The following is a 19,158-nucleotide window of genomic DNA, read 5'->3' as shown; positions in this document are numbered from 1 at the left end:
TTGAAGAATTAGGGAGCGAGCAAAGAGATCCAAGCTAGCAGGACTGAGAAGCACCATGGCTTTGGCGGTTAGGAGGGTCTTGTTCTTTGAGTCATTTATTGACTGCAGTCAACTCCTTCCATAGGATTTGAGGCATCGTTAAATTCAGACCCAAGGACGTCTGCACACAGGTCAGAAAGCACCCAAAGAGTGGGGGAAGTGACTGTACTGGTCACCAGGAAAGTGCTAGAGAGAAGCTGCAGTGGGCCCTGGAGCCTGGAGGTGGGGTTGGGCTGTTTCTTCAGGATCTGATGACTTGCTGAGTAACTGGACTAAAGAGTAAGGGAGAGGGAAGAAGCAAGGACCCAGTGGCCCAGTCCCAGCCCCAGGGAGTTCTGGGGGTGGCTAGAGGCACTTCCCTTTGCTAGAACTGAGCTTTGGCTGGCGGCTTTTCTCCAGTGGGGATGATGGAAAGTTATCACCCGTTGGTCTCAAAGAGAAAGCTTCCTGTTCTGAAGGACACAGACTCCCAGTACCTGACAGGGCTTGGCCTAGAAGAAAGGCTTGGAAAGGTTTTCTGAATGAATGAATGAACCAGTAAGCATTTCTTTGGCCCCAGCTGAGCACCATGCCGCCTCCACGGGAAAACAGATGAATGAGTGGGACACCGTCCCTGCCCTGGAAGGGTTCAGTCTTGTGTCTTCTACGGACAGCCATCCTGGGCAGCCTGATGAGCGCTGTGACGTGGAGCGTGCACAGGGGTTCTGAGAGGACTATGGGTGGGCAGGGCAGGGCGGGGCGGGGAATCTGAGAAGGTTTTCTGCAGGAGGTGACGTGGTTGGTGTTTGCCCAGAGCTGCCAAGGCAGAGCAGCAACATTGCTGAGGTTTGGAGGCGGCTGGGGGAAAGCAAGCCACTTGGGACTGGAGCCGGGGCTGGGGGGCTGGAGGCTCCGCTCCTCCAGCAGGAACGGAGGGCAGCGAGGAGTCTGGACTTGATGCTGGGGTGGTGGGGGTGAGGAGTGCAGGGTCCGTCTGCAGAGGGGCTGGGGTCCTGGAGGAGGCTGGAGCTGGGCAGGGAGACAGTTGAGGGATGGGTGGTGACAGGCATCTGCACTGGGGCCTGAGCTGGCCGTGGATGCGCAGGGGCTGTGACTTGGTGATACCTCCCCCAATGCCCACCGAGGGGCACCAGTGGGAGAGGCTGGGCCGTGGGTGCCAGGGTGTCCAGGACGGGACTTCTTGCTCAGGGGCGCCCTCATTATGCCACTCAAGGCAGTGGAGACACGTGGGCCGCCTCCTGCTGGTGTGTGGAGCGCGGGTAAACCACATGAGATCCCATCTCACTCCTAATGTGTACCCGAGGACAAAATTAGATTGAGAAGTAAATGGAGCCGAAAATTTCTAAAGCATTTCCCGTCAAGAAGCTGTTTGATTGTGTGTTTTAATTCTCCCAGCCCTCCTGCACGGTGAGGTTCATTTTGGTGGGGACGGCCGAAGCAGAAGGAGCTCATGATGGGAGGGGAACCTGGGCCCTGGGTCCTGGGCAGAAGGGGATGGGAGAGGCCTTCGACCACGTGCTGGCCATGAGTCCAGGCTCCACGATGACCTGGTTCAGACCTCAGATAAACCTGTGAAATGGGTATTATATCCCATTTTGTAGACAAGGAAACTGAGTGGCAGAAATGAGGGAACCTGCTGAGACCACATAAATAGTGCTTGGTTGCAGGGGGTAGCAAACACCGGCCCTCCGGACTTTAAAACTCAAGCTGGTGCCACATTGGGTTGTATGTTTGAATGTTTCCATTTTTTCACCAGAACGGGCTCTGGCTTCTTCCTCCCTGTCATTCTCATTTCCTCCATCTCTCCTTCCTCCATTTCCAAAGCCTAGGAACCCCGGGAGGCAGGGCAAAGGGTATATCCCCATTCTGTGGATTTGGAAAGCGAGGCTCACGGAAGTGCAGTCATTTGTTGGTAGCACAGAGGGAAGAAGCCAGTGGCACATTCTGGGAAGTCTGGTTCTTGTGTGTGTTCCCCTACCTGGTCCTGTCCGGCAGGTTCAATAAATACAAAGATGTGACAAAAATCACGCACACGCACACACGCGCATACACGCAAATCGCACGGCAGGTTTAGATACAGATGGGCGGGAGCCTGCCTTGTTCACCAGTGCCCACACCTGTTTGGATCGGGGGCCATGGGAGCCAGAGGGCCTGGGCCTACTGTGTGAGGCACTCTGGGAAAGGCCTCGCCCTCAAAGGGGCTTCTTCATTCACCTACAGTATATAGGCAATTAGTGATTTTCCAACAATTAAGTTTTTTGTTTCTGTTTTGTTTTGTTTTAGTTTTTGTCAAGAAAACTTTTGTTCAGATGAAATCTTCCTGGGAAGCCTTTATGTAAACAGTCAGAATTGAGGTTCAGTGGCTGAGAGGGTGGCCATCCCAGAGGCCCCCCGAGGTGCCCCAGGAAGCCCCAGGGAACACAGCTGGAACCCCTGCCTGGTCGACCTTTCGTGTCCTTTGGGCTCTGGTGCTCTCCAGTTCCAAAGTGGCTTTCAAGACAGTATGAAGGCTACTCATACAGCACGTGTGTTCTCTTCTCAGCCTTGCTCTCAGTCGCACATCTGGGACCTGGTCCTCCTACCTTACACCCCAGATGCCCACCCACCTCACCCCAACTTCTGCCTGTGCCTGAGGAGACTCAGACCAGTCCCAAGCACGCTGCCCCTCGAGGCTCATTCACTGGCATGACGGGACCCACCAGTACTGCCCACTGGCCCTGACTCAGCCCGAGCCCTGCTCCCGATCCCCCTGGAGGAACCTTACCCACTGAGACCCAGTTCCAGTCCTGCCGCCTCCAGGAAGCCTGCAGTCCGATTACAGGAACTGAATCTCAGGGCTGCTCTTTGCTGCATGTGGGATCTTTGCTACTCTGAGCCTCTCTGAGCCTCGGTTTCCCCAGCTGTGGTCACTGAGATGGTGAATAACTGGCAAATTGAACCCAGGCTCGATGGACTCGTGCACTTGTCCCCACGTGATGCCCCTGCTCAGCAGGGCCCGTTCCGTGTTGCACGAAGCACTCTCACTTCTGTGATCCCATTTGGGTCTCCTGATGGCCCAGGAGAGGGGCAGGGCACGGGCAATCCCAGAACTGGCAATGGCTTGCAAAGAAGAGCCCAAGCTACGCTGGGCTTCTCAGAAGCCCCGGCACCTGACTCGGCCTCTCTGGGAGGGGAGTGCTGGGGAGGGCTGGGCTGGTGCTTCAGCCTGCGGCGCAGGCCAGCAGCACAATTTAAGCGTGTTCTCTGCAGCACATTAACTTGCCGTGTACCCTGGGAGGTGCCTCTGCAGGGTGGGCTTGGTTTTCCTCGGCAAGCAGCACACCTGCCCAGCCTGTGTCTCGCGTGGGCCCCCTCGGTGGTGGTTTCCAATCTTGCTGTGTGGTTTGGGGAAACAATTGGAGGGAGAGGGTGTCATCTGGTTCGGCTCCGTTGGTTCTGGGCCCATATCTCGTGACATCCATCAGCCTGTTACCCTCTAGACCAGAAGTGGATGGGCCAAGGCACTGGTTTAGGATTTGTGACAGGCCTTGGTCCCTTTTCAAGAGATCAGAAGCCTATCTGAGGCTTTTCTGACTTCGACATGTACCTATTGACTATTTCTTAAAATAAATGGGCTGTCAGCCCGTCGTGGAAGGAGGCTGAGAACCTGATAATACACATTCCTCAGGCCTCTACCATTGTCTGATCTCCTCCCAGGTGGGTGGCCTGGGATCGGGACTCTGGGTTCACAGATGAGAATGTTCAGAGAGGGGAGGATCTGCCTGAAGGCCCAGTAGGACGTGGAGGGTGTTCCGACTCCCAGTCCAGGGCTTTTACACTTGGTCCTCAAGCCCTGACCCCACCCTTTAGCTGGAAAGGTCCAGTAGGTGCTTCCCACCATGCTTGACTTCATTTCAAACCCACCCTAGATTTGGAGCTTGGTGGTTAAGAGCACAGGTTTCTAATCCTGCCCCACAGCCCTGCCTGGCCCATTTTCTGCCTGTGCAACCTCGGGCAAGTTACTTAACCCCTCTCAGCTTCAGTGGCCTCCTCTAAATACTGGAGGGAATAACAAGCGTAGCTGGGAGCACTTACATGGGCCAGGCACCTTTCTAAGGGCCTCACCTGTAGTAACTCTTTCATCCTTTTTTTTTTTTTACTACTTTTGGCTGCGTTGGGTCTTTGTTGCTGTGCGTGGGCTTTCTCTAGCTGTGGTGAGCAGGGGCTGCTCTTCGTTGTGGTGCATGGGCTTCTCATTGCAGTGGCTTCTCCTGTTGTGGAACATGGGCTCTAAGTGTGAGGGCTTCAGTAGTTGTGGCGCACGGGCTCAGTAGTTGTGGCTTGCCGGCTCTAGAGTGCAGGCTCAGTAGTTGTGGTGCATGGGCTTAGTTGCTCCACGGCATGTGGGATCTTCCTGGACCAGGGCTCGAACCCATGTCCGCTGCATTGGAAGGCAGATTCTTAACCACTGCGCCACCAGGGAAGCCCCCTCTTTCATCCTTTTAAACACTCTAAGGAGGTGGTGTTATTATTAGCCCCATTTTATAGATGAGGAAACGGAGGTGAAATCTTGCCCAAGATTACAAAACAACTAGTCAGGAGCAGAGCTGGGATTTGATGAATCCAGTAGTCTGCTCCCAGAGCCAGTGCACTTAACCGCTAGGCTCATCCTCTCAGTATCAGCAACAGCAATAATAATAACTTCTACCTTGTAGGATTGTTTTGATGATTAAATGAGACAAGGCGCATAAGGCACGTAGAAGAGTACCTGGCAAATGGAGCTCAGCAGAGCTCCAGCCATCGTACGTGAATTCAACTGCATGGCGGGGACACCCAGCGGTGGGCGGGTGAGCTTTCTGAGACTTTCCACCTCCGTGTAGAGTATGGCTTCCTTCTCTACTTACCGTCTTTCACATTTCGTTCTTCAGATGATTTATGGGGCACAAAGGAAGACAGGCGGCCCGAAAGGGCAGTGCGCTTGCGTAGGGAGTGGGCAGTGAGGGGCTCAAGCCAGGCACTCGCCTCACGCACAATCACCCCACCAGGGAGGAACTGTTGCGGAGCCTTCCTGCTTCCTTACACATGTGAGGAAAGGGAGGCTGGATCACTTGCCCAAGGTCACACGGCGGGTAGGAGTCAGGACTGGGATTTGGGCTCCGGGTGGGCTCGTTTAGCTAACGGTGTGGTCTTTGCTGGGTTGGCAGGGGGGAGCCATTGCAGGTTCTGACAATGGCTTGAGGAGAGCAGAGCCACACTTTCAAACACTGATCTGGCTGTGATTTTGGGTGAGCTATGGAGCTATGGTGGCACTGTTGAGTGGTTGCTCTGTGCTGGGTGCTTTACATGCATTTGTTAACTTAATCCACGCAGCAACACGATGAGGCAGATCTTCATGTACAGATGAGAAAACGGACACAGAGAGGCTAAGCAACTTGCTCAAGATCACACAGCCAATGAGGGTGGACCCAGGGTCTGAGTTGAGACTGCCAGGCTGTGGCCTTTGTCCCTATCTACCATGCCACACTGAGCCCTTTTACAAAGATTTAAAGTCCCCCAATCTGGAAGGTCACCTCAGGGGAACTCGTTGCTTTCTGTGTATTCACTTATTCATTCCACTTTCCATTTAGTAATCGTCTAGTTTATGTATAAACCAATTCTTGGGAAGGAAAAGACTCCCAACCATTAGATTTGGGAAGTGTGTTCTGCATTAGCAGCCTGGGGTGGGTAAACGTGATGAGAATGTTGTCAGCCCTGAGTCAGGGTGGCGGGGGGACTGGGACACCTCCAAGTTTCAGTCCAGCCATGGGACTCCATGGTTCCGAGACATTGGGAGGCAAGAATACATTTTCAGTATCCTCCAGCCAGCTTGGGTGGGTGCATACCATAACCAGGAGTGCAGGTGAGGAGGGTTTCCATCCGCAGGCGTATCTCCTGGTGGTCTTTTCCATTGCCATGCACCGTACAAGGGTTCTCCAAGGACCCATCCTGGACTGAGATGGACAATTGGGCTTTTCTCCATCTGCTACTTTTTTTTTTTTTTTTTTTTTTGCGGTATGCGGGCCTCTCACTGTTGTGGCCTCTCCCGCTGCGGAGCACAGGATCTGGATGCGCAGGCTCAGCGGCCATAGCTCACGGGCGCAGCCGCTCCGCGGCATGTGGGATCCTCCCGGACCGGGGCACGAACCCGTGGTCCCCTGCATCGGCAGGCGGACTCTCAACCACTGCGCCACCAGGGAAGCCCATCCATCTGCTACTTATGATTATATAGGTCCCAAGCCAACTTTCAAAACACTGGTTTGTCATATCAGTTTCTCAGATAAGAGATGCACATAATCATGCTGGAGAGACAGAAGTTCACCCTCCTCCAGTGACAGCACCCAGGTTCCTGTCCGTGAACCAGCATCCCTGAACCTCGACCGCTGCGGTGGTGAAGGCTCTGGAGGTCTGTAAGCAGGCAGCTTGCCCTCCGCCAAGCACCCCAGACTGTTGAGGTTTGGGCTTCTTATGTCAGATTATATTGTTTTCCCGTCTCCATCCTTGCTGCTCACCTGTCACTTCTCCTAACATCAGTTTGCCTGGCTCTGTAAGTCTCTCCCTCTTCTTATTTTGCTGTTTTCAATCTGCTGGCAGCTGGGAAACCAAGCCACTGAGCTCGTTGGAACTGTGTGCAGATGAGGACCCGGCCTGCCAGAGCTGGTGCCCAGGGGGGCTCTAGGGACAGGCTTTGTGCCCACCTTTTGGCTACTCACAGCCAGATTGTCAGGACTGAGGTTCCCTGATGGCATATTTTGGATGGGCGGGACATCACTGCATTTTCTGTCCGTGCAGGGCTGGTTGCTGGCGTGGGGGAGGCCTGGTGGGACCATAAGCTGTGGATCTGTGACTTGGCCAAGATGCTTCTGGCATCATGATGCTGTCCTTGAAAGCAAGGAGTTCCCACCATGACAGCTCTGGCCCAGGAGCTGCTGAGGTGGGAGCAGCGGGGAGGGGGGGGAGTGTGCCCTTTGTGCATCCTAGATTCATTATTACCTCCCCTTCAAGACTGTCAGTGAGCCCCTTGGGGCACAGACAGTGTCTGATTCTTAAGAAAAAGTTAATTTTAAATCAGAAAGTTAATTTTGAATAAAAAGTAATGCATGCATGTGGTTAAATATTTAAACCATACAGAAAAATATAAAATGAAAAATAGTTCTCCTTTCCCCAACCTCAGCCCTCCCATCCGTAATCGCTTACCCCAAAGTTAACCGTGTCTTGTGTACACTTTCAGTAACATGTTTATGCATCTATCAGCAGATAGACTTATCCACTTTTTACTCGCACAGATAAAATCACACTGTGCACAGTGCTCTTCTGCACTTTGCTTTATTCACTCAATAATGTATATTGGAGCTCTTTCCACAGTCCGCACACTCAAATCTGCCTCATTGTTTTTCAGAAGTGTGCAGTATTCCATCACAGGGAAGTATCATCATTTATTTAATCCAGCCATTATGATAGACACCTGGATTGTCGCCCTCCCTCCCCATCTTCCCTCCTTCCTTCCCATCAAATGTAAATCTTGGTGTACTTTTCGGTGTGTTTCCGTAGGTAAAGTCCTAGAAGTAGAATTGCAGGTCAAAAGGAGGTGTGTTTTGTTTTTTGCAATTCACCTATTGAAGAAGAATCATGAGGGGAGGGGGGTGGTAAAGATATGGACTCTGGCATCAGTTGGCCTCAGTTTGCCTCCAAGTGCCACCATCTTATCTGCAAATTAGGGATTATAAAGGTTTCTATCTCCCAGGGTGGCTGTGACACTTAAATGAGATCATATATAAAAGCACTTCGAATGGTGCCTGGTGCATGGTAAGAGCTGAATAAACAATCATTGTTATTGTTGTGGATATTATTATTATTATTACTGTTATTATCATCTCCAGGTCCTCTGGTGCTAGAACTCAGTAGGGATCAGATAATGCATGAATGAATGCGTGAACAAATGAATGAGTGAAGACCTGAGCTAGCCCACAGTGGCCCTTGCTGTCCTCTTGCTGTAAAGACTGGCTTCTGCCTCTCCCTGGAGCAGCACCTGTCCTGGCAGGGATGCCCGGAACCATGAGCGCGGCAGAGCCACTTTGCAGTCTTATTCACTAGAACCCTGCCTTTGTTGGTTTATTACGTTGGATCAACAGTTGCTAGTTGAGGCAGATCATGTCATAAATGTACATGGAAATATTGACTGAGCCCCAGTATCTGCTCTAAAATGCCAGGCAGATGAAATTCAAACATTTTCTTGAAATTGAAACACAGTTGTTGGAGTCCGGAAGTTCCCAGTGATTCCCGGGGAGTAGATGAGGTCGGTTGGAATGAAGGAATGGGGAGGCTTGAGGCTGCAAAGTAAACAGAGCCCTGAGGAATTCTCAGAGTTGTCTTCCCTGCTGGACACGTCCAGATTAGATCTTTAGCCAGGGCAATTAGAGGAGAGCTAGTCAGAATTAGTTGAAAGTGGGGATTAAGTAATTTGGGGGAAAGAAACTAATAGCTGATAAACCTGTCATTAGGAGCCGGGGCCAGGTCTGCTTTAATGACTGGATAGGCCCCTCTGCAATTAGCACGTCCATTGTGTGCGGGCAATTGGGCTACTCCCTCGTTGCCAGCCTTTCCCCTCTAGGTGAAACACTCCCACTGCACTCCCCAGCTCACACACCCTTTGCTTGTGGCAGTTCTGAACAAAGGGAGACTCCGGAGCAGCCCCTGTTCAAACTGTCACACATTTCAAACGCCAGCTGGAAAGAATGAGCCTGGTGGCATACGCGCTTCGTGTACACACATGCCGGGGGTTTGTGCAGCAGGATTAATCCCCTTCCCAGATCCTGGGTGTTGGGTTGTTTGTCTCTCCCCCTCCTACGGTGGCAATTGTTTACTGTCATCTGCTTTGGTGTTGGTTGAAAATCTTCAACTCATCTCACTCATGGTTTGTTGGCTTTTTCCTATAACGAGTGTCAATGTATAATTTTTTAAAAATTAAGAACATAGCTCATGTACAAATATAGAATGAACACATGAAGATTTTACTCAACTCGTATTAATGAGCGAACCTATAAAAAGATAAAAGTGGTTCCAAGAGGGCTTCCCTGGTGGCGCAGTGGTTGAGAGTCCGCCTGCCGGTGCAGGGGACACGGGTTCATGCCCCGGTCTGGGAAGATCCCACATGCTGCAGAGCGGCTGGGCCCGTGAGCCATGGCTGCTGAGCCTGAGCTCCGCAACGGGAGAAGCCACAACAGTAAGAGGCCCATGTACCGCAAAAAAAAAAAAAAAAAAAAAAAAAGTGGTTCCAAGAACATTTGAGGAACAGGGTTTATATTGTCCATGGAGAAAGGCATTTTTTTTAAATGTTGGAATAAAATTGCTAGATTAGATACAAAATTGGTTAATGCCCTACAGGGCAATAAACCCAAACCTTTGGGGTTATCTTTTCTACTTGATAGAAATCGACACATTAATGTGTAACTTCCCTATTTCTAGGTTCTAGTCAAACAGTAAAGAATCATCAAACACAGGTATATTCTCTTAGAAGTATGATCCTTGGGTGTGCCTGTTAAATAGTGCCCCGTGACATTGAAAGGCTATGCTTCCCACCTTTATGACCTTCTCTTTTTAAGTTTTCATAATGTTTCCTAACATGCAAAAGGCTTTCTCATGGTTCTGTGACTCTGAGGAAGTGTTTTCTGAGAAAATGTTGTAGAAGTGTCTGCAGTTCCGGTTAAATTATTGAACCAAGATAGAATCAGAAGTGTTGGCTTCGGAGCCCTCACTGAGTTCCTGCGCGATTCCAAGCTGTCCTTCAGGGTGAGCTGAGCGGTTTGGTGGCTGGATGCCGGGGCTCTGGAAGAGCAGCCTTGACAGGCCATCCAGACAGATGGTAGGGCAGGGACAGGGCAGGGGGCTGAGGGGAGGTTGCCAGGAAACAGAGTGAAGGGAAGAGCAGTCTGACCTGGCAGGTCGGGCCAGGGAGGAGAGGGCACCGAGGCAATGGAGAGTCAGGAGGGGCTTGGGGACTGACTGGGCTTGAGGGAGAACGGGTGTCTTGGAAGCTGGCGTGGCTGGGAGGCTGGGGCTGTCCCCGCCGCCCCCAGAAACAAGGAAGATGGCAGGAGGTTAGGATGGCCCCAGGGAGCTGGCTGTGGTTGTGCCCCAGTTTCTCAGCAGTTGCCTCCTGCAGTGCTTTTCCTCCATCCCCTGGCCTGTTCTGCCCTGCACGGTGGTTACTCTTTCGTAGTTACCTGGACACCCAGGCAGGGCTCATGTCCTTAAAAGGCCTGGCAGCTGGTGAAGCTGGTGGGGGTGATGGTGTGGGGAGGTTCAGACAGGATTCGAGAGCTTTGAGGATAGGAAGGACTGAGAATTGGCCGTCTGAGGGCTAAACATGGGCTTCAGATAAGTTTTCTTTGGCCCTCAGTGTACATATTAGAAAGTGGATTTGAGTCAACATTCATGTAGACAGGCGATTCCCAAATGAAATGAAACCAGCTTCTTCTGAAAACTAGCCACAGCCGAGTAGGAGCTGCTTTCCGGGTCAGGTGCCTGGTCGCCCTTGTGGACATTTGGTGAGGGGGCCATGGCAATAAAGTGCAGGTCGACAGCCCCCATCTCCTGCCATAAGTTCCTTTCCTGAAGACAGAAACAAGACTGATGCTTACCCTCCTTTCACTAGGATTTAATCCAGGAGCCCCAGGGTACCTGATGCTTTAGGCAGGAGTGCTGAGGCTAGGCAGGCAGGAACTTCCATCTCTATAGCAGCTGGCCCGGCCTCCATTTCCAACAACACAGGGGTAAAATGGGGCCTCTGACCTATAGAATGTTGGAGCAGAAAAATCCCTCAGAGGCCATGTGTTCCCACTGGTTGAGTGTTCTGTTGGGAAAACTAAGGCCCAGAGAGGTGGTAGAACTTACCTGAGGTCACACAGCAAGTCACCATTGCCCCGGCCTGGGGTGTGCAGGCTTCCTGGGCATTAAGAGTCCCCAGTGGATATGATCGCCAGTTAGGAAGGGACTTAGCCTTCCCCAGCCAGCTCTGCCATTTTCCCTTAGAGCTTGGGCTTTGTGGGTGGAGACTCCCCTCCTCTGGGCAGAACCTCCAACCCAGGGATGTCAAGGCTGGCAGACCCTCTCTGGCCATTGAACCATCACCAGCATCCTGCTCCCATCTTGTTCACAATAATTCATGCCTTCTCAGTGGCTTGCTTTCTTCTTTCTCTCGCTCACACACACAGTCAGGCAGATAGAGGGGGAGTTTGGTTGGTGCCCTGCGGTATTCAAAATGAAGGGTTTGCACACTGTCAGGGTAATGAATTCTGTAAGGGTTTGAAGTGAGGGGATGGGAGGATCTCCATGTCATGTGTCTGGGAGTGACAACCCCCAGTGGTTAATTACTGCCACACGATGAGAATGGAGCTGGTAGCAAAATGAGATAAGTTCATTATGAGCTAAATTTGAAGTTAATTGGATTCAGATTTCCCCCCATTAGTGTACATAGGGAGAGCCTACCTAGAAATGGCCTGTATGAAAAAGAAAAAGTTGCATCCAAACAAAAAAACAGATAAATCAGGGCTAGTTATCTTGTGGAGTTCATGATGAAGGGCTTTCTTAGATGTTGATGAGGTGGGAACCAAAGTTTCTTTCAGACGGGAGAACCAGTGTCTTTTGATTAACTTCACCTTGGCAGATGTTTTCTGAGCACCTACTGTGTGCCCGGCCAGTGCAGGGAAGGGAGGGATGTGAGCAGCTCTTGCTGTCTGGGGACCTCCAGTTTACGGGCAGGAAAAGGACAAGTGCCCAGTGCACTGGGGGAGTGTGAGGAATCTGGTGCCAGAATGCCTAAGTTTGGATATGGCTCCATTTCTTGCTAGCTGTGAGACCTTGGGCAGGTACCTAACCTCTTTGTGTTTTAGTTCCACATCTGTAAAATGGGGATAATAGTAGGACTTACCTAACAGAGCTTCTGAGGATTAAATGGGTTAATATCTACAAAACACAGTGAACAGTGTTTGGAATGCTGCCTAGTGTTAGAACAGTGCCTGGCATATAGTAAGTGCTGCAAAAAAGTTAACGATCATGATTATCAGCTGTACGACCTTGGGCACATCAACTGCTTGAGGTCTTCATTTCCTCATCTGTAGAGTGGGGAAAATAATAGCACCCACATTCTGGGGTTGTTGTGAGCGTTGACTGAGATAAGGCATGTGAAGTACTGGCCCAGGGCCTGGCTCATAGGAACCTCTAAGGAAGTTGTTGCTCTGTTGGTTGACTAGTCACCAGAGTGGCCCAGATTCAAGGCAAGGGGACATAGACACCTTCCCTCTACGAGAAGGCTAGCAAAGAAGACATGTTTTAATACTGTCACAGCAAGCACCGCATTGTTTTGCTCCCAATAGATACGCTCTGTTTCCGATTACAAAAGGAAGACTGAAGCTCAGATGATTGTATTACTTTCCAAAAGTCACACAGCTGGGAAGTGGTGGTGCTAAGCTTGCACCCAGACCTGTGTGATTCCAAATTCCACACCCCCTGCCCGTCCCAGGAGTCCAGATTTGGCTCTGGAGGCAACTGGGGGCCTGTATGAAAGTTGAGCAGGTGAAGGTGGCTTCCTGCCCCCTGGAGCCTGACACCCTCTGCGCTGGCTTGAGCGTCTCCTCCCTCGGGATGGGTCTGGCCTCCAGAGGCCACTTCCTCCACCAGTGTCAGCTGTGGCTAAGCCAGCCCTGTGCCCTCTCCCCTTCACTCGTTTGTATTTTGAGCATTCCAAACTCACGCACCTCCAGGGCCGAGAGTCTACTTTTGTCCCTTCCCTACCATCGTCCCTCCGTGGTTTTCCAAAGTTAGTCATTTGGAACCTGAACTTGAGGTTCCCTAAGGGTTCTGACCTGGGATTGTGTGGAGGACAGCAACCTGCTGCAAAGGCGCGGGGCAACCAGGGTTCAGTTCCTGGCTTCCATCACCCGTGCCAGGCGCAGCCCTCCGGCTCCTCGATCTTCTGCACAGCTGCACGGCACCCCAGTGTGTGTGCGCACCACAGTTTATTCACCCGGTTCTCTAGACTTGGGCCTTTAGATCGTTTCCAGTACTTTGTAGTTACAGATAGTGCTGCAGTGACTAGTCCGTGTGTATGCATTTGTGTATTGCTTAAGGCGTATGCATGTTCAGGGTAAATCCCTAGAAGTGAGATTGCCTGTTGGAAGGGTAAACACTTGTGCAGTTTTGTTAGGTGTTGCCAAATCCCCCTCCACGTGGGGTTGTACAATTTTGCATTTAATTTGCATTTCTAGTATTATGAGTAAACTGAACGTCTTTTCAATTTGTTTGTCATTTTACATATATATATGTATATTTTTTGGTGAGTTTTATGTTCACGAATTTTGCCCATTTTTCTACGGGACTTTTGTTCTTTTCCCTTTGATTCTTATGTGCTCTTGATATATCAGGATAGTAGCCGTTTATCTACAGTATATGCTGCAAATAATTTCTTCCAGTCTGCCATTTATCATTTGACCTTGCTTATTTTGTTTTCACCAGGCAAGAGGTTTTTGGTCTGTTTTATTAAGTAATCCAATTTATCAATTTTTCTTTTATTGAATATTTTTTCCTTAAAGATAATTTTATTTGGTTTCAGAAATAGTTTAATATTATGTCCTTCCTACATTTTTGGTGTCAAATGACTTTTTCTTTTTCAAGATTATGGTGATGATAGATGGCAAGAATAAAAAATAACAGTGCTATTGAGATATACTTCACTACCATACAGTACACCCATATGAGGTGTACAATTCAATGATTTTTAGTGCACTCACAAAGTCATGCAACCATCACCATGACCAATTTTAGAACATTGCACCCCCCCCAAAAAAAAGACCTCATATCCATTAGCAGTTCCTCCCTTCCCCCTATTTCCCACCCCCAGACTAAGGCAGCCACTAATCTACTTTTTGTCTCCATAGATTTGCCTGTTCTGGACATTTTATATTAATAGAATCATACAATATGTAGTCTTTTGTGGCTGGCTTCTTTCCCTTAGCATAATGATTTCAAGTTCATCCATGTTGTAGCATGTATCAGTACTTCATTCCTTTTTATTGCCAAATATTCCATTGTATGGATACACCATATTTTCTTTATCCATTCATCAGTTGATGGATATTCGAATAGTTTCCACTTTTTGGCTACTATGAATAATGCTGCTTTAAGCATACGTGTACATGTTTTGTGTGGACATATGTTTTTGTTTCTCTTGGAGTGAATTACTGGGTCACATGGTAACTCTATGTTTAACTTTTTGAGGAACTTCCAGACTTTTCTGAAGTGGCTGCACCATTTTATATTCCCACCAGCAGTGTATAAGGGTTCCAATTTTCCACATCTTTCCCAATGCTGTCAAAATCTGTCTTTTTGATTATAGCCATTCTAATGGGTACAAAGTGGTGTTTCATTGTGGTTTTGATTTGCATTTCCCTGATAGCGAATTGGCCATTTTTGTATATCTTCTTTAGATGAATGTGTATTCAGATCCTTTGCCCATTTTTACACTGAGTTGTTTGTCTTTTTATTATCGAGCTATAAGTGTTCTTTAATTTTAGCCAATGCCTTTTCCACAGCTTTGATATAATCTTATGGTTTTCCTCTTTTGATATATTAATATGAATTCCCAATGAATGCTTTAATATTGAAGCGCCCTGGCATACCTGGCATAAACCTTATTTGGTCATGGTGTACTATTCTCTCTATATGTTGCTTCGTCAGTGAGATAGTAGGGGTTTTTTGCATGCGTATTAATAAATTGTGAGACTAGCCATTAATTTTCATTTCTGTGCACCTTTGTTCAATTTTAAAATCAGGATCATTTTGCTAGCTTGGCAAAATGAAGATTTTTTTAGTTTTATGTATCCTGGATCAGCTTAATAATAGAAGTATGTGTTCCTTGAAGGTTTAAAAGAACTTGCCAAAAACACAAACTTGCCCAAGAAGCTAAATGGGTGAGGCACCTTATTTTAAAAAATAATTTTAAACAACTTTTTCTATTTTTTCTAAGACGATTGGGCTGTTCATATTTTCTACCTCTTCTTGAGTTAGTTTTGCTAATTCATGTTTTCCTAGACTGTTGTCCCTTCTGATGAGATTTCCACATTTAATAGCTAGAGCGTCCATGCATTTTCTTATGTTTTTAAAATATCATCTCTTCCATATCTCTGGTTGTATCTTCTCCTCATTCCTTATCTTGATATTTGTGTCTTCTTTTTTGAATCTTGCCCTAGGTTTGTCTATCTTATTGGTCTTTTCAAAGAACAACTCTTGGTTGTATTTATTATTGTGTATATTTATTATTGTGTCTGCTTTTCTGGTTCCTAATTCATTATTTTCTGCTTTTCTTTTTTTTTTTTTTTTTTTTTTTTTTTTTTTGCGGTACGCGGGCCTCTCACTGCTGTGGCCTCTCTCTTTGCGGAGCACAGGCTCCGGACGCGCAGGCTCAGCGGCCATGGCTCACGGGCCTAGCCGCTCCGCGGCATGTGGGATCTTCCCGGACCGGGGCACGAACCCGCGTCCCCTGCATCGGCAGGTGGACTCTCAACCACTGCGCCACCAGGGAAGCCCCTCTGCTTTTCTTTATCGATTCCTTCCTCCTCCTTTCCTTAGGTTCATTTTATTGCTTTTTTATCTAGCTTCCTGAGTTGAGTGCTTTGGTGAGGCACTGCATTTCTGCTTTTGGGATCAGGGTTTTAAAGCATATATAACAGTGGCAGAAACCGTTGAGGTTCAGATGTGACCAAAAGGACAGCCCCTGTTGAAGAAAGAACCAAATCCCAGCAGACAGGAGAGCTGGATTCCAGTCCCAGCCTTGCCTCAAATCAGTAGAGTATCGTGGGCAAGTCCCTTCCCTTCTCAGGAGCCTCTTATCCATCTCAGGCAGACAGGTGGGATGTGGACCTCGTGGGGCTTGGCCCCAGGAGCCCCCTGCACCAGGCAGCCTCCTATCAGGATAATGCCTGCGTCTTTCAGGAGGCAGATCTGGCCTCCTGCTGGTGTGGTCCTGGCTCCCACCTCAACACATATATCACAAAAACCGTGTAGTTGAATTTCCTTCTGCACGAGGGAGCCAGTAAGCCATGGTGACACTGTGGCGTGAAGGCAGGGCTCAGCCTGCTGTCCCAGCTGAGAGTCGGGTGGACAGAAGCACAGCCAGGTACCTGTGCAAGGCAGTGGAGTGGACTGGCTAAACACATGGTCTTTGCCACTGGATTGCTTGGGTTCAGACCCTGGCCCTTACTGTGCAACCTTGGACAAATTACTTGACCTTTCTCCGTCTCATTATCCTATAAAGTGGGGAAAGTATCGGTACCTTACCTCATGGGGTTGTTGAGAGTTAAATGAGTTAATGATTTAAAAGACTGAGAACAGAGCCTGGTGTTTACAATTTCTATGTAAGCGTTAGTGGTTTGTTGTTGTCATCGGGGTGTTTGTGGTTTGAGTCTGGGGCCGGGGCCGAGTGGGTGCTGCACGGGTCGGTAGGGAAGCCGACCCATTAGAACAGCCCCAGCCTGCGCTCTCTCTACACGTTTCACAGTCTGGCCCTTGGCACCACGATTGCACCGAGTATTCTGACACTTGTGCTCACTCTACTTCCTGAGACATCTTATCAGTGGCCCTTGGGTCACCAAATCTCTGTGGCAAGTGTGGAGAAAACTGTGTTGGGCCTGGGTGCTCCCCCAGCCCCCAACAGATGCTGCTTAAGGTAGAGGTGGCTCCTGGGCTGACGTTAGGAAACATGGGCCAGTTGCTCCCCTCTCCCTGCCGTGGGTCTCAGGTTTTTTGTCTGCAGAATGGCACAGGGGTTGGTCAAGAAGAGCTCTGCGAGCCCTTGACCCCAGATGGAGGGGAGTGTTATGGCCTCCAGAGAGTTCCTGCTCCTCTAGCAGGGCCACGCCTTTCATTCACTTAAACGTTTGTAGGCCTCTGCCATTCCAGCCTTGGGGTACAAAGACTTGATCCTGGAGCTTAGACTCTGTGCAGAAGGGAGCTGCCGTGGAGGGCTGTGGTTGCTGGGTCAGAAGAGGGAGGGGATGCGGTGGGGGGCGGGGCGGGGGAAAGCCTCTTGAAATCACCATGTAAGTGTGGTCAGTTCTGTCAACCCCACTTTTCTGTCTGATCTCAGCTCTCATGGGGAGTCACGTGTAGTTCGGGGGGCAATCAGGACTCCAGGAGGTAAACCTCGGGGCACCTGCTGTGCTGCAGCAATGCCGCGTGTGAAGAGACACGAGCCATGCTTGTCACAAGCCAGATGCCCAGTCCAAAGCCAGGGAGGTGCTGAGCAGAGGGCGGGGGCAGGGGGCCTGCTGTCGAGCAGCTGCCTTGTGCTCTGTAAGGGTCTGGAAGACAAGCAGAACCTGTGAAATGAGGCAGCCTCTGGGCGCTGGCTGGACAGTCTTTGAGTGACTGGCACTAGAAGGGCTGTTCTTTCATATGGGGGACCATTTATAGGCTCATAAATGGTCGCTGCCTTGGATTCTCTGGGGGCATTGGTCAGAGATGGTCCCTCCTCTTTGGCCACCTGCTAGCAGTGCTGGAGCTCAAAGTCGTGTACTTGTGTCCTGCTGGCAGCACCCCACTGGGCCCTAGGGGAGGCTCCTGGGCCCCAGCCTGGCTCTGCGGGGTCAGGGGCTGGTCCCCCACACCGCTGGACCTCTTCTGGCCTTCAGTGTCCACATCCAGAAGAGGGCAAGGTTCTGCCTTCTCTCCCTCCCTCATCCCAAGGCCGCCTTCTCTCCCTCCCAAGGCCACCTGATTTCCCACCCATTTCCCAGGATGGCTGACAGCAGGGGCATCCCTTTCTTTTAGGGGCAACTGCCGATTCCGCCCACCAGGGTAGGGTCTTGTCCTCAGAGCTCAGCAGGTAATCACTGAGCAGTCCCATCTCCCAGGGTCTGGATTGTTGGTCTTGTGTGTGAGCACCTTGGTACGTACGTGTGACCGGCAATGTTTGAAGAACTGTAGCCCCGCTCTTTCCCTGAGCGGCAAACCTCAGTGGCACTTCCCTTACACAGTTCTACCACTCTGGGGTTCTCTTCCACATGGCCTGGAACCCGGACCACTTGGCTGCTGCATTCATTCACACATTTTTCCATGAAGACCTACTATAGGTGCTAAGCTCTGTGGTGGAGGCAGGTGTTCTGGCTGCTGAACGAGGTGTCGCCCCTGCCCTCAGGAGCTGACGGCCTGCAACGAGGTGGACATGTGCCCACTGGATGTCTGCCCCCGGGGGCTGAGGCTGTAACCTCCATGTCCCACAGTCCAGAACAGCAGTGTCTGGTGTCAGGAGGTACGTCCTGCACCATCACTGAATGAATGACAAGCTCTAGGCCCAAAGAGGAAAAGTTCAGTGAGGACTAGATACGGGTCTGAGGCAGGAAGAGCCCCGCCCACTGTCGAGGAAGGGGAGGAGGGAGGCAGTTGAGCTGGTCTTTGAAGGCGGGTAGTGTTGGGCCGTGTGCAGAGGGCCCAGCAGAAGAAAAGGTGTGGGATGGAGAAGTCCAAGCCCTGCTTGGGGAGTAGAGGGCAAGGGGAGCTGGTCAGAGCTCCAGTTTCCCAGGGATATGGCAGAGCCATCCCTGCTTCCTGCTGAGTGGAGCCTGGGCAGCTGGAGGGGTGGGTAAGCGTGTGTGTGTGTGTGTGTGTGTGTGTGTGTGTGTGGGCGTGCGCACGCGTGCATGCACGTGCACGTGGACTGGGGGCACATTGGTGTTAAGCATCCAGACGTGACAAATGTGCAGATGTCCAGGGAGCTGTGGACATGAGCAGCTGGCCGTGGAGATGCTCACCCTGTGATTTGTTGCTTTGATTCCTCAGGCCGCGACTTGGCGAGCACGACCCTCCCCGGGTACCCTCCGCATGTCCCCCCCGCCGGACAGGGCAGCTACTCAGCGCCGACACTGACAGGGATGGTGCCTGGTGAGTTTGCACTGTCTGCGTCTCTGTAGCAGGCGACGTTCGGGGTTCCGGGGGGCATCCCCGCAAACAGCACAGATGACCTCTCTGCTTCTGAGAAGTGGACCTGAATAAATGAGGCAGAGGTCTGCACTCTCAGCCTCTTTCTCTGCAGCTGGGTTGGCAGTGGGGCTG

At 50.5% G+C, this 19,158-nt stretch overlaps 1 protein-coding gene across 1 annotated transcript in view; it reads left to right on the top strand.

The window, feature by feature from the left end:
* PAX5 (paired box 5) overlaps positions 1-19,158 on the top strand; it is a 176,844-nt gene that overhangs the window by 115,178 nt on the left and 42,508 nt on the right. The window contains exon 8 of the mRNA XM_065878360.1: positions 18,886-18,987. Within this exon, the coding sequence (XP_065734432.1) occupies positions 18,886-18,987 (102 nt within the window). The remainder of the gene's footprint in view (positions 1-18,885; positions 18,988-19,158) is intronic.

Source organism: Phocoena phocoena, chromosome 6 (assembly GCF_963924675.1).
Source record: "Phocoena phocoena chromosome 6, mPhoPho1.1, whole genome shotgun sequence".
Lineage (NCBI taxonomy): Eukaryota > Metazoa > Chordata > Mammalia > Artiodactyla > Phocoenidae > Phocoena > Phocoena phocoena.
This window is presented reverse-complemented; position numbering and strand designations above follow the sequence as displayed.